The sequence below is a fragment of the Lupinus angustifolius genome, chromosome LG02 (genome assembly GCF_001865875.1).
Source record: "Lupinus angustifolius cultivar Tanjil chromosome LG02, LupAngTanjil_v1.0, whole genome shotgun sequence".
Lineage (NCBI taxonomy): Eukaryota > Viridiplantae > Streptophyta > Magnoliopsida > Fabales > Fabaceae > Lupinus > Lupinus angustifolius.
Genome location: NC_032010.1, coordinates 1,051,713 through 1,064,630, shown reverse-complemented (window position 1 = coordinate 1,064,630; position 12,918 = coordinate 1,051,713). Strand labels below are relative to the sequence as shown.

At 34.0% G+C, this 12,918-nt stretch overlaps 1 protein-coding gene across 3 annotated transcripts; it reads right to left on the bottom strand.

The window, feature by feature from the left end:
* Positions 401-12,591, bottom strand: LOC109330588 (protein VAC14 homolog). Of its 3 annotated transcripts, none has more exons than XM_019564833.1 (20): positions 12,306-12,590; positions 12,109-12,222; positions 11,910-11,975; positions 10,594-10,683; positions 10,378-10,497; positions 10,206-10,234; positions 9,924-10,066; positions 9,726-9,820; positions 9,322-9,408; positions 9,056-9,163; positions 8,815-8,906; positions 8,530-8,611; positions 7,783-7,848; positions 6,886-7,001; positions 6,643-6,763; positions 5,673-5,834; positions 5,377-5,505; positions 4,321-4,389; positions 1,593-1,886; positions 401-851 (listed from the first exon to the last, which is right to left on the bottom strand). In XM_019564833.1, exons 1-20 carry the CDS (start codon positions 12,393-12,395, stop codon positions 759-761), a joined length of 2,166 nt encoding a protein of 721 aa, XP_019420378.1. In that variant the 5' UTR covers positions 12,396-12,590; the 3' UTR covers positions 401-758. The 3 variants fall into 3 exon arrangements, with proteins under 3 accessions (XP_019420378.1, XP_019420385.1, XP_019420394.1); XM_019564840.1 differs by lacking the exons at positions 401-851; positions 1,593-1,886 and adding exons at positions 2,355-3,888; positions 4,152-4,153 and having other exon boundaries at positions 12,306-12,591; XM_019564849.1 differs by lacking the exons at positions 401-851; positions 1,593-1,886 and adding an exon at positions 2,355-3,919 and having other exon boundaries at positions 12,306-12,591.

Below are 12,918 nucleotides of genomic sequence, written 5' to 3'. Positions count from 1 at the left end.
ACATGATTTATTTACTAGCTAACCCAATATTTCATAACTACAAAAAGTAAAACATGATGTACATAACCAGGGTCTGGATGAGAATCTAATGCCTTATAGTATATGTTATCAATATTAATAAAAACATGTATGTCAATTAAAAATTAAACATTCATTATTTTTTATTTTATCGGATATGATTTGTTTTTCATTATTGTCGTGTACGAGATGGGGATACGACAATACATGCCAACACATACCCAAGGTCTGATAAAATGAAAGATGAGTAAGTTACCATATCAATAAATTTTGGGGACAAAAAAATACCTTAAAACAATTAGAACAAAACGAAATAAATGAAAATAGGAATTGTGACTTTAACCTTTGTAAGTTAATGATTGATTTGTAAAAACTGTAACCATTGACCCAAATTAAACAGGTAGAGAATGATATTGGCTTAATGCCACTGAATGAAACCAAATACAAAATACATGTGAACCTTTACAGTACCCCATGCCAATATTACTAAATATGTCATAATTACTAGATAATATATCCCTTCTAGCCACATGGTTATCAACACAAAAAATAACAGAACCATGTGGTTATCAAGTTGTATATTGGTCAAAAGAATAGCCCAGGAAAGCTTGATTCCAAAACCCAATATTCACCATCCCAACCTCTAACAGCTAGAATAAAAGAGCTACTATGATTTACAACTTTACAAATTATACCTGATGCCATTCAAAGCTCAAATACACTTTGAGATCAATGCTCAATTAGACTTGAGAACCTCTCTTTGATGATCTATGAGGAGGAACATTAAGGTCAATAGATTGTGTTCTACTTGGTTCTTCCTCTCTTTGTGCCTCCTGCATAAGATGTTCATGTTAAGCAGTGAATAAACACAATCTCCCTCCTCCTTTTCCATTTCCAGATATTCTCTAAATACATTTTTTCCAGGTGTCGGACACATATCCAACACCGATGCCTATACAATATCATATAGGTGTCGAACGACTCATCATATGTTCAATTTAAAAAAAACAAAATTGTTGGCTCACACACTTAGCCAACACCCAAAGAATGACTAGTCATCGTCAATGACATAGCTGTTGAGAAAACTAAATAATGGTAATTTGAGAAGAATTAGATAGACTAGAGTTTTCTTGAGTTATTTGTTGCACGTGAATAATATAAGGTAAAGGTCTGAAGGATAAGACTCCTAAAGTGAGTTTCAGTATATAGTTAACAAGTAGAGTGTATCACTGTATGACAACATTTTTGGTAAAAATACAATGTTTACATTATGTGAGGCTCATTATCGCATTATCACTGGACAATATACCTTGCCATGAAATTGATGATAGCAAGGACCATTAGTAGTCCCTCATAACTCATAAGTAATCATGCAAATCATATGAAATTGGTAATGCAAATGCTTATGCAATTAGTCATGCAAATAATCATGAAATATACTTTTGAAGCTACATTAAAATCATCATGTTGCTCATATATATAATGTTGTGTCCCGGTGTTCGTGTTTCATAGTGTGAAAAAATGAAGAAAATAAATTTATAAAAATCAACATGCATAATGACAAGTTCACCAACCTTTGGTAATGGGGTGGAATTATTGAGAGACTTCGTCTGTGCTTTAAAGTGCATCCGATGCAGATGCTGCATTTGCTGAAACTGTTGTAGCCTAGCATCGAAATTTATTCCATTATTTGAGCTCCCACCATCTTTAGCTAAGTCACCATCCTCAATAATTTGGGATCCATTAGACATGTGATGAAGAAACTGATAGGAATCCCCTGAAGGCACTCTCTTCGATTGCATGCCATTGAAAGAATACGACGGAACAGCTTTTAAACGAGTTTTTAAAATTTTGAAGGCGGCACTTTGCTGTATAGTGGATACAAAATTGAATCAAAAGATAAACAATAAACCGTTAGATCACCAACTTTTTCAAGAAAATGCATGATGTAGACGGCCATGAGATAAGTCGAGACAATAGTTTGTCATCATAATTTATTGACAAGGCATAAACACATCTAAAAATGTGCATACAATTATTAAATTACTGATGCAATGTTTAAGAAAAACATAAAACTAAAATACAAAGCATATAAAGATGAACCTGCATCATCCAATATACATAATAACACAAGGGGGTCAAAGCTTTACCAATAGATTCTGAACAATAGCATAAAAAACCTACGTTTTTTCACTAACTGGATCTCAAACATATAATGTCCATGTCCTTTAAGCTGGGTGTCAACTGCAGATCGCAGTCAACCCCAAAAATGCTATAGATAGGTAGTAGGATGGCCGCTACAACAATTATAAATGATTATAAGCTACACATATAAACACTAAAAAAAATACTAAAACACACCAAATTAAATACACATTCATAATTAATATAAAACATTCAAATCCAAAGTAGAGACACATTCATCATACTTAATAACCAAAATAAGTTTAAACCTCCAAGGTTTCAAGCAACTGAGCTAATCATTCAACCTAAATAAAGTTAAAGAAACACTATCTCTGGCATAATCACTATTTGAGTATAATCCTTAAATAGAAGCAAGGTTGTGGTGTTGAGATGAGTGGTTGTACAGAAGTGAGGGAAAGAAGCAAGTGAGGTGGGTGGCTGGAAATGGATGGGAGCATGTTTGTTAAACTCTTGTGTTAACTTGTAAACTCATTTAGGTGGTAGAATCAAGCCAACTTCCATGGAAATTCGAACCTGGATGAACTTGGGCAAACTTGAGTAAACTCATATCAACTTGGGCAAACTTGAGTAAACTCATATCAACTTGGGCAAACTCGGGTAAACTTGTGAGTTCACCATCTAGTTTAAAAATTCACTCACCCACTTAATTTACATTCTTTAAACACCTAATATGACATTGTTTCATGACCAAAAACCTAAAATGATAATGTTTCATGACCAGTAGTAAAAAGACACTTTTCAGCAAATTAGGGCTCCCATAAAACCCAAAAAAACTTGAAGCTCTCTGCCTTAGCCTTTTCTTTCGCAATCATCCACAACTTCAGGTTGAAGCTTCAGCCATGTCGACTCGCTCGTATCAATATGCATTGATTGTTGCACTTCAGGTTACGTGCAACCGCCATAGTCACAAGCAACATTGGCCACGAATCTCTTGGCCAAATCGCTCCAAGGCTTGGTGTTTTACGGTTAAATTATATCTTACTCATGGTGCTCAGGGTTGTTTACTTTATTGTGGAATTTCTATATGGAATATTAGTTAGGGGTTATTATTATGTGTGGATGTAATATGTCATGTTAATGTATATATTTCTTAAACAAGTAAACTCATAATTGTTCAAGAATCGAGTCACTGAAAATGGCACCGAATCGTGAATTTGACAACCACTGAGAGTCACCAAAATGGCATGAAAAGTCCAGAAATTGATGGGAGTCACCGATAATGGCAGGGACTAACAGAAAATCATTGTCATTTCGTGGCTGTGTTCGTCTTGGCCTTAAAACCTTTAGCAGGTGAGCTTTTTTTTGTCTTTTGCATTTCTCATGGCTTCAGAAACGCTTTAGAAGGAGGGGTAGGATTCTAAATATTTTATTGGGCTTGGCCCAAATCACAAAGAGAAGGGGAAGGCGAAATTACCTTAAACATTAAAAATGAGGGTTTGACATGTGTTTTTAATTTGGTAAATAGGGTTTTCAGCCTTAAATTGTGTTTCATTTTCACGAAACCCATCCTGGCTGCAACTCCCGCAAAACCACCGCGATCGAGCTGTCTACTCCTCAGTTTCTCTTCCTGTCACATAGAAGGGCAGGAGTGCACCACTCCTCTGCTATCCTTGCGCAATTGCACAAAATTGACTACTCAGCCTTTAAGTATATATCATTGCATGTCTTTACCCAAATAAATTCAGGAGGGTAGCATCTAGATTTAAAAAAAATTCCATCTATAAGACCTATTTTAGGCGGATAATAAATGTCTCTCAAAATAAAATGATGCAAAATGGAAGGCAACAAAAAAATAAATAGTCTACCACATTCCTGCTTTTGAATGATTAACATGATTTGGTTAACGGCATAGAAATTATAAAATTAGAGCTTTATTAAGAATGAAGTAATATACACCAGGAAACAGGTCACACACTGCATAATGTCACTTCTAAATGCTTAAAAAAGGAAAGGAAAAAATTCATATAATGCAACCAATGCATGAGTCCAAGAAATCACACCCCGCAAAGGAAGGGCATATTAACACACCCTATCCATAAAAGAAAATTAAAGCCTCACTAGCTTTTGAAGAAAAGAAATTGTTCAAATTGCAAATACCTGAGGAAGCAACATCAGAAGACCGTACAATGCTTTAAATAACCATATGTATCTTTCAGGTTCAAGAAGCTGCAAAATTAAATAATGATTCAGGCACATGAGAGAAAGAATTAACAATCTGACTCTCCATTATTACAATTAAAAAGAGGACTTATCATTACTCAATTCATTTCATAAAAGAGAACACAACGAAGAAAGGACAGAAGCTAACATGAGTATCAGCATATGGAGAATACAAGATTAAAGCTACAATAACGGGTTTAGTCACAAAGGGATTGAGAGCTACAGTAAATATTCCTATATGACCTTATACTATTGTAGGAGACACACTTAAATGATAACACAGAGAATATGTTCCCCCATTTTTTTTCCTTTTCTCTTTCATTACATGGGAACAAAACAAAAACAGTCAAAGGGTTCCCATATGATAGACTCGATTTACATTAGACTGTTGCTAGTTATACAATCACCCTTTTGAGAAGTTATATAAGTGGGATAAATCAATTATAAGAAATGAGTCCACATTTTAAAATTTAATATTTAATACAGCAAATCCATTTTGGTGCATGCGACTATGCGTCAATGAAAATCAATTTGTAATATTTACGATTGCTCTTTACTTTATAAGGAATGTTCTCCCAAATTACCATACTGGACAAACAGAATAAGATGTGTTATAAAAGTAATGCCTCTGAGGACTCATCCTAGTAATAAGTTAAATCTCCCTTTTCAAGTTAAAAATAAAAAACAAAAAAGCATTGTATCAGAACTAAGTCTATCAAGGCTTAGATGTCTTTTGAAGTTTGACCCAAACAGAAAATATTCAGCATTTGGTATGCCGTATGATACGTGAAACCTGGGAAACAAGTCACAATATAGGGAGCACAATAGTAGTGTGGCCAACAACACCAAGTAATAAGAGGCTGCTGACCTTTACCCATAATCGTCATAAACACAACCAACATCTCCACATTAAACATATTTTACAATAATAGGTACAAAATATATAAACTTAAATGATACAGATAAAAGAAACATGCTGTTGAAATTAAGCACCTGCAATCTAAGATATGCAAAGATAGGAGTTTCCAGCAAGTGAATCAATTTATCCAGCTGGACCAAAAATTTGGGATTTATATCCTCCTCTACCAGAGATTGAATCACGACACTTGCATGCTGGTAAGTCTGTTGAGGAAAGTACAAAATTTATATTACAAAAAGAGGGCACATTAATCAAATAAATCTAAAACTAATATCCACAAATACACATTGACTGATGTGTATGTGTGTCCGTGTGCACATGTGAAAGACAAATAGAGATTTAAAATGGAAACCAGGTTGTAAATTCCTACCTGAGCTATAAAGCAAAGACTTATAATTGCCATTGGAGAATGACACCAAGAAGCATACAAAGCAATATACAAGTCCTTCCCAGCAGGATTTACCAGTGATTGCTTCAAAAGATATCGAATCTCAGACAATTCTGATGATGTAAGTAAGATCAAATTCAAAGCCTGAAATGTTTTTTAAAAGGGGTAAAAATGTGGATAAATACTCCTTCACTACATAGATTGTCTAAACATTAGACTGATGAAAAAATATGACAATAATGGAAAGGCAACAAACAAAAAATTATATAATATTGGTAGTAGTGTCCGGTCTATCCCAACATCTAGGACACTTATACAACAGTTATTAATCTCTCTCCACTTCTGTAAAATAGATTGAAGCCTACAACAGAACTTCACAGAAATATACCAACACGGAGTTGGTCCAGTGGTGTAAGGCCCCAACGGATCCTATATATTGTACAAGGCCAAACGCCAAGATTCGACTCCTAGGAGCGACACTTGATATGAGAAGCAGCCACACACACAAAAGGATGAGTTCATTACTCATAAGGTGGGGGATACCCTTGATTATCACAAAATGTACCAAAAAAAGAAATTCTCACAAATAACAATTGCGCTTAAAACTATCAAAGAACCACACAGCATTATGAGGTAAGAAATGAAAGCAACCACCCACCCTTCCCAAAAAAGTAACAAAAGCCTAGACCTTTGGAAACTTGGGCGTCTGTTTTCATTTTGAAATACAATATAATAATATAATATTCTAAAACAAATAGACTTTAAATATATCCACATCAACAGTAAGGTTGGCAAGACACAAGCAAAACAAGTTAGCCAGTTGTCAAATAAAAGTGCACACCAAATCCTACTCATAAACGCAAACAGTTTAACCTCTTTCACCCCGGAAACAAAATATATTAATGAAACAACTAAATGAAAGTGCATTGCAGACTTTTCAGCACAGATATACCTGAACCATAATTGATGCAAAATCCGAATCAGATTCCCCTTCTAATATTGTAGAAAGTTCACGGTAGACCCTCTCAGCATTCAAAAGCACACAAAGCCGACGGATTATCAAAGCACCACGCCTGGATTAAATTATATAGAATTAAAATGTTAATGAATGAAAAAGTTGAAATCAGTAGTTACAAATATATTTTAAAAAATTATACAACTACAATAATCCATTGGAAGAAGGAAAAAATCTTACTTCTCCAAAAGAGAATTATCAAGCTGGAAATTTTGCACTAGGAAAACAACAAGCTGATGGAAATGCTGAGGATCTTTTGCGATGCATGCATGTACATCAAGAACTACAAGTACAACCTATTTAATATTTACAAAGTTGGGGTGGATTACTGACAAATCAAATGAATAACAGGTTTGCACAATTAAACAATATCACATACAAAGGAAACATACAAATATCACTTTTTATTCATTCTGCACTAAAGAGGCAAGAAGGCTTGTGCAAGAAATCTATCTCAGCTTCCAACAAAAGCAAAACATGGTGACCCAACACATGAGGCTCCCACCTAGTGGGGTATGGGAAGAGTAGATGTACACAGTCTTACCCTCACATGTGAAGATGCAACAAAACCAAACACGCAGTCAATTGTTTTTTGAAGGAAAAAATGTGGTCATGTTAGGCAACTGTTTCAGGAACAAACCACGCATGATGGTTGTCACAATAGTGCATTGCATGTTTTTTATAAAAAATAATATTTAATTATTTATTAAAATCTATGTAAGTCCTTAAAAATAGTATAAAATCCCAGTGCACGAACCTTGGCACAATGGTAAGGTTGCTTGCCTTGTAGCTTGGAGGTCATTAGTTCAAATCCTAGAAAACCGGGCAAGATTGTGTTCATCTACCTTCCCCATACCACACTAGGTGGGAGTCTCATGCACTATGTCGCACTTTTTTCATTAATTGATATCATTTGCTATAATGGTTAAATTTTTATTTAATGTTCCTTTAAGTATAAAGATTTTTCTTTTATTTAATCACATTTACTAGATTTCAATTGTGAACTCTAATTGTTGCATAGGTAACTTGTCAATGTAACTAGTTGGAGTAAAAAAAAGGCTATCGGCATAACACTACCTCATCAGATGGATCCGAAAGTGCTTTGAGTAAGGATTCAAATATGTCGTTTAGAAATGCCAAAACCTGTTTCGGACAAGAAAAGTCAATAAGTGAGCATGGACATCAAAATCTCTCATGGATATAAAGGAGATCAACCTTTATAAAACATCCCATGCAAATTGATAATGTAATTATTCAAAAAAAGGGATGGACATTAAGAAAGATTAAGTTATGCACAAACAAGGAAGATGCCAAAGAATAAATTGGTAGGCAGTTGTATATTACTTGTTCATCATGCATCATAATTGTTTGCATATTTGCAGGTTAAGTAGGTAAGACTAAGTTTGGTAAGATAATTAATTAAACCAGGACAAATACTAATTACATTAGATCCTTTATTCCTGAAATAACTTAAAGGAAAGCAGTCTCATTTGATATGTAGGCAAAAGGTAAAATATAAAAGAAGCAGAATATTACTTTTTATGTACTACCAAGGGAAGCAGAATATTATTTGTTTGTTAGCAATTAGCATAAATCATTATCAGTAAATATTGAGCTACGAGTGAATCAGTGAACCTATAAACAACAAGCTATAATGATATAGGGTAAAAACAACAGATTATTTTCACAGACTGCAGAAATATCCAAATGGGCATGCAATTGACAGGCTCCAAGGGGCATACTAAGAAACTAGACCAAGTCCAGAGATGTATAGCAGACCCATAAAATATCAAAATTAAAGCCGAATTCGAACAATCTAGTCACCTCGGTACGATGCCTGTTCAAAAGGGTTGATATCCAGTGCAAAGCTTCAATTCTCGTAGCTTCCCATTCACTAGATAGTTGCCTAACCAGTCAAACCATTCCTAAGTCATTCTACAGAACAATTAACACAAAAACTGGAGTTGGCAAAACAAAAAGGACCATCATAATCAATTCCCAATAGCTTCTCATGTTCTCAAAGCACTACATCATTACATCAACAATTTCATAATTTACAAGTATTACAAAATTCAAACCTAGCCTTTTTCCCAGGTTAAAAAACTACACCTCCTAGAAATGGAGAGGATCGCTCCTACATCAAATGATTCAGTAGGATCAGCCTTGATTGCACGTAGCTCTTCATTGGTTTCACAAGCAACCTAACACACAGGCCAAAAAAATATGTTAGATTCGTTGTTTTACAAGGAAGGTAACAATGAAATTAAACATTGAAGAAAACAAAATTAAAAAAATTGAAAACCCTTCAAAAGAGTTAAGGAAAGAAAAAACAACGCTCAAGTAAGCCTACCACTCTAATTTTCTCTTCTTTATCAGATATGCAAGGCAAAATGGCTCCAAGAATATCAGCATAATATGGAACCAGCTGGTCTCCACCTAGTTTGACAAACTCATTTATCTGTTTCAGCAAGAAAACACGGGCATTATTTAATAATAATAATAATGAACAAAACTGTATCTAATAATTTTGAGAAGATGACAACACTAAGCAAGAGTTTAATAGCAGTAAACACTAGTTTAACAAGTCATGAGTAAATACATTGTAATACCACTTACCCATGTGATAGCTGTTAACCTAGTAAATTCATCTGGAGAACCTGCCCTCTGAACCAGTATTTCAGCCATTCGACCATAATCTACAGACTTCAAGAGTAGCACTGCTTGAGTCAGAAAATGACAAATGAACAAAACATGTTGCTTTTGTGTAAAAAAAGTAATTGAAAATGATGCACAGCACAGCTGAACAACACAATTACACAAATGCACAATCAAAAAGGAGTCAAGAAATAGATGAGCCCTAAAAGATGGGAATCATACAAAAGAGGAAATGCATGGAATAATCTTGCCCGGGCAGCAAATAGGGAAAAACAATGAGATAACACCAGAATTGGGATATGAACAGTGTTAGAAACATAACGACTTAAACAAAAAGGAAAACAATATATTATCAGAAGCCTTACTGGGGAGTTCTTAATCTCTTGAAGAAACTCAGAAAGAGCTGAATCAGCTTGTTGACGTATTTCATGACTTGAATCACTCAGCATATTAAACAGACCTGAGGTGTTTATAATAATGATTAGCAACTTAGTCTACATTGATTTTTCCAACAAAAAAACTCGAGAAAAAAGAAAAAAAGGCCATTCATAATATACACTTACCATCAAGAAAATCAGGAAGAAAACCGAGCATATCAATATCTGGGACACTGTCCAATACAGTAATCCATCCTACCAAAAACTGGCGGACATACGGATTCAATACATTCATGCGCTCCCTCAACAATGGTATAAATTCTTCAATACTGAAGATCAAAAAAGAAAAATGGAAGGGATGAAACAGCATAAGTTACATATAGAGATCTCCATATCTACAAATCTTTTGAAAATTTAAAACGTCAGATATAGGGAAATATATAGTGTAGAGGTGAGAAGAAGGTGCACCTGAACTGGTCACTTTCAGTCACAATATCCTGTTTTAAAAGAGCAATGTTTAATCATCAACTAATTCAAAGGGAACATCAATTCAAATCATTACTAAATTAATCGTTCTTCAGAAAAATATTTTATGTTTGTATCTAAATACAGCTTATTATACTTCAGGATAAACTTATACCTTCACGAGTCGATCTAAGAGATGAGCAGCACTTTGTACATTGGCATCTGAGTCTGCAGATAGCTTGCATAAAACATCAAATATCTGGTTGAAGAATATAATAAAATCTCCTCTCACAACCTACCATCAAAAGAAGATTAGCATTGAGAATGATGGTATATTATTATCATATTAAAAGTTTAAAACTGAGATAGGTTAGCATAAGTAAAAACTCACTTTAGCTATGTTATATAGTGCTTCACAAGCATAATAACGAACTCTGCTATCTTGATCAGAGAAAGAATTTAACACTGGGGGCACAATTTCCTGTCAAATACAATATACGTACATAAGAAAAATGGTAGATTTGCTACATAATTGTTATAAATTAATCCAAAAAGAACATATTGCAACTAACTGTTTCATATCATCTAGCTTGATAAAACTCAACATATTTTAACTGTATCCATAAAGGTAAAATCACATTTTTGTTTTTAGTTCCACATCCAGATACTTTGAACCATATTAGTATGAGCTCAACAAGAAAGAACAGAGCTAGCATCCAAAAGTAATTGGCATGTTTAACGCTAATGACAATTACATATAAATTAAACCTATCATGGCGAGTACATAAATATTAAACCTATTACTCGATTATTAAACATACTTACAACAATAGATTCTGTACACCTAATTGCATACAATTTTAAAATTGGAAAGGAACTATTCTATGACCATAGCAGAATTGAAAAGCATCCCCTATGGAGCTTATGACTTTGATCTGAAATATGAAGCCAATGTGACTAACAAGTAGTCCACAGTTTTAATCTTCATACAGGCAGCAAATAACACTATGCCCTTATTCAGTAGGAGGTAAAAAGTGCTACATGCAGAAGAAAAAAAGGAATAAATGCACCATGAAAAACGTGGAAAGGGGTATATGAAACTAGATACTTTCTTATATAGTTTATATTTAACCTGCCTTTTTTCTACTTCAAAGCAACTTATAAGAAGTCAGAAAGTAGAGCCTAAAAATAGAACTTAGAGTTGTTTGGTAGTTTCATGATTTTGCTTAATTGAAGTTAGAGTTGTTTGGTAGTTGCATAATTTCTATACCTAACAAGCTTCGCACAGTTGTTTGGTAGTTGCATAATTTCCCAAGTGTGAAGAGTTCTAAGTTCTAATTATAATCCATAATATGCAAGTTTGATGATAAAAATTACAAAAGGAATGCATGTTGGTCAAAAGGCTAGAAGCTTAAATCTCCTTAAACAACGTCTCTTAATCGAGTCTTGTGCATGAAAAAAATAAACGTCCATTGCCCCCTTAAACGGTTCTTCCCCACTCCACTCAGATTTGTCGGGGTCTAACACTAAGGGCAGTGTTTTAAATTGCATTCCGGAACCTTAATATTGCAGTCTCGGGAGTCTCTGTAATGACAATGCAACCTCAACCTCAATTTAAAACTGGTCTTCAACCAAAAACATCACTCTTAAAAAGGACAAAATATTGATTTGCATGTAAATTCAAGGAGCTTGTGAGCAATCCCTCACCTCAAGATGCTGAGCAGCATCAGTAGTCAATCCAACAGTAGCAGCAGCTAAACCTATCAACCCTCCCTTCATTTATTTTAAATAAAACACAGAAATCAAAATCGGCAAAATATTAAATTCAAACTAAAATTATCTGAATCAATCATTTACCTTAAATGAAAGAAAAAAAATCATGCAAAATTATTCAATTCTCTATTACCTTACGGTGATTTGCTTGCGGCGAATAAGTGAATTCAGTAGTTAACAAATTGATAACAGCGGTTATCTTATCATGTTCACCATTAGCAGCAAGCTGTTTCACTATACCCTCAACCTAATAACAAAAAATCACAAAATCGCAAAATAGAATAAAAAATTAAATAAAAAATAAAAAATCTTAGAGAGAGAGAAATGAACCTCAAGAGCAGCATTCTTGCGCTTCTCGTAAAGCTTATCGGCGAGGTTGCGGAGCACGGCTGCCGGAACCACCGAGAGTGCGTCCGCCATGGCAAAATCGAGGAATCGAAGACGAAAACGAAAATCAAATTCGTATATGGATCATTTCTTTCTAGAAACGAAAAATCATCGTTTGTGAGAGAATTGAATTGATTTGATTGGATTTGCGTAGAAATGAGATTGGATGGGAAAATTGGAATTCAGATCTAAATTTCCTTTCTATTTTTTTTAGTTTCCGTTTTCGTGATGAAAAAAAAAAGTACTTGGATGGAATTTTTTATTTTTGAGGGATTTTTATATTATTTTTTTCTGTCTATTAAATATGAAAGCTTCACATTAAAATCTTGCTTATAAATATTATGTAAATTGATATTTTGTTGGAAGAGTTATGCATACTAACATAACATAAATGATCACTAAAAAAGTTAGCTTCACGTACTTATGGGTATTCCCAATTCAGATAAGATTATTTCCAGTGCAAAAATACTTAAAGAAAACTAAAAAGAAATACCATAGAGGTGAGGGTCCATTTAATCGGTAAACTAGTGAGTTAGTTTATATGGTACAACAAATA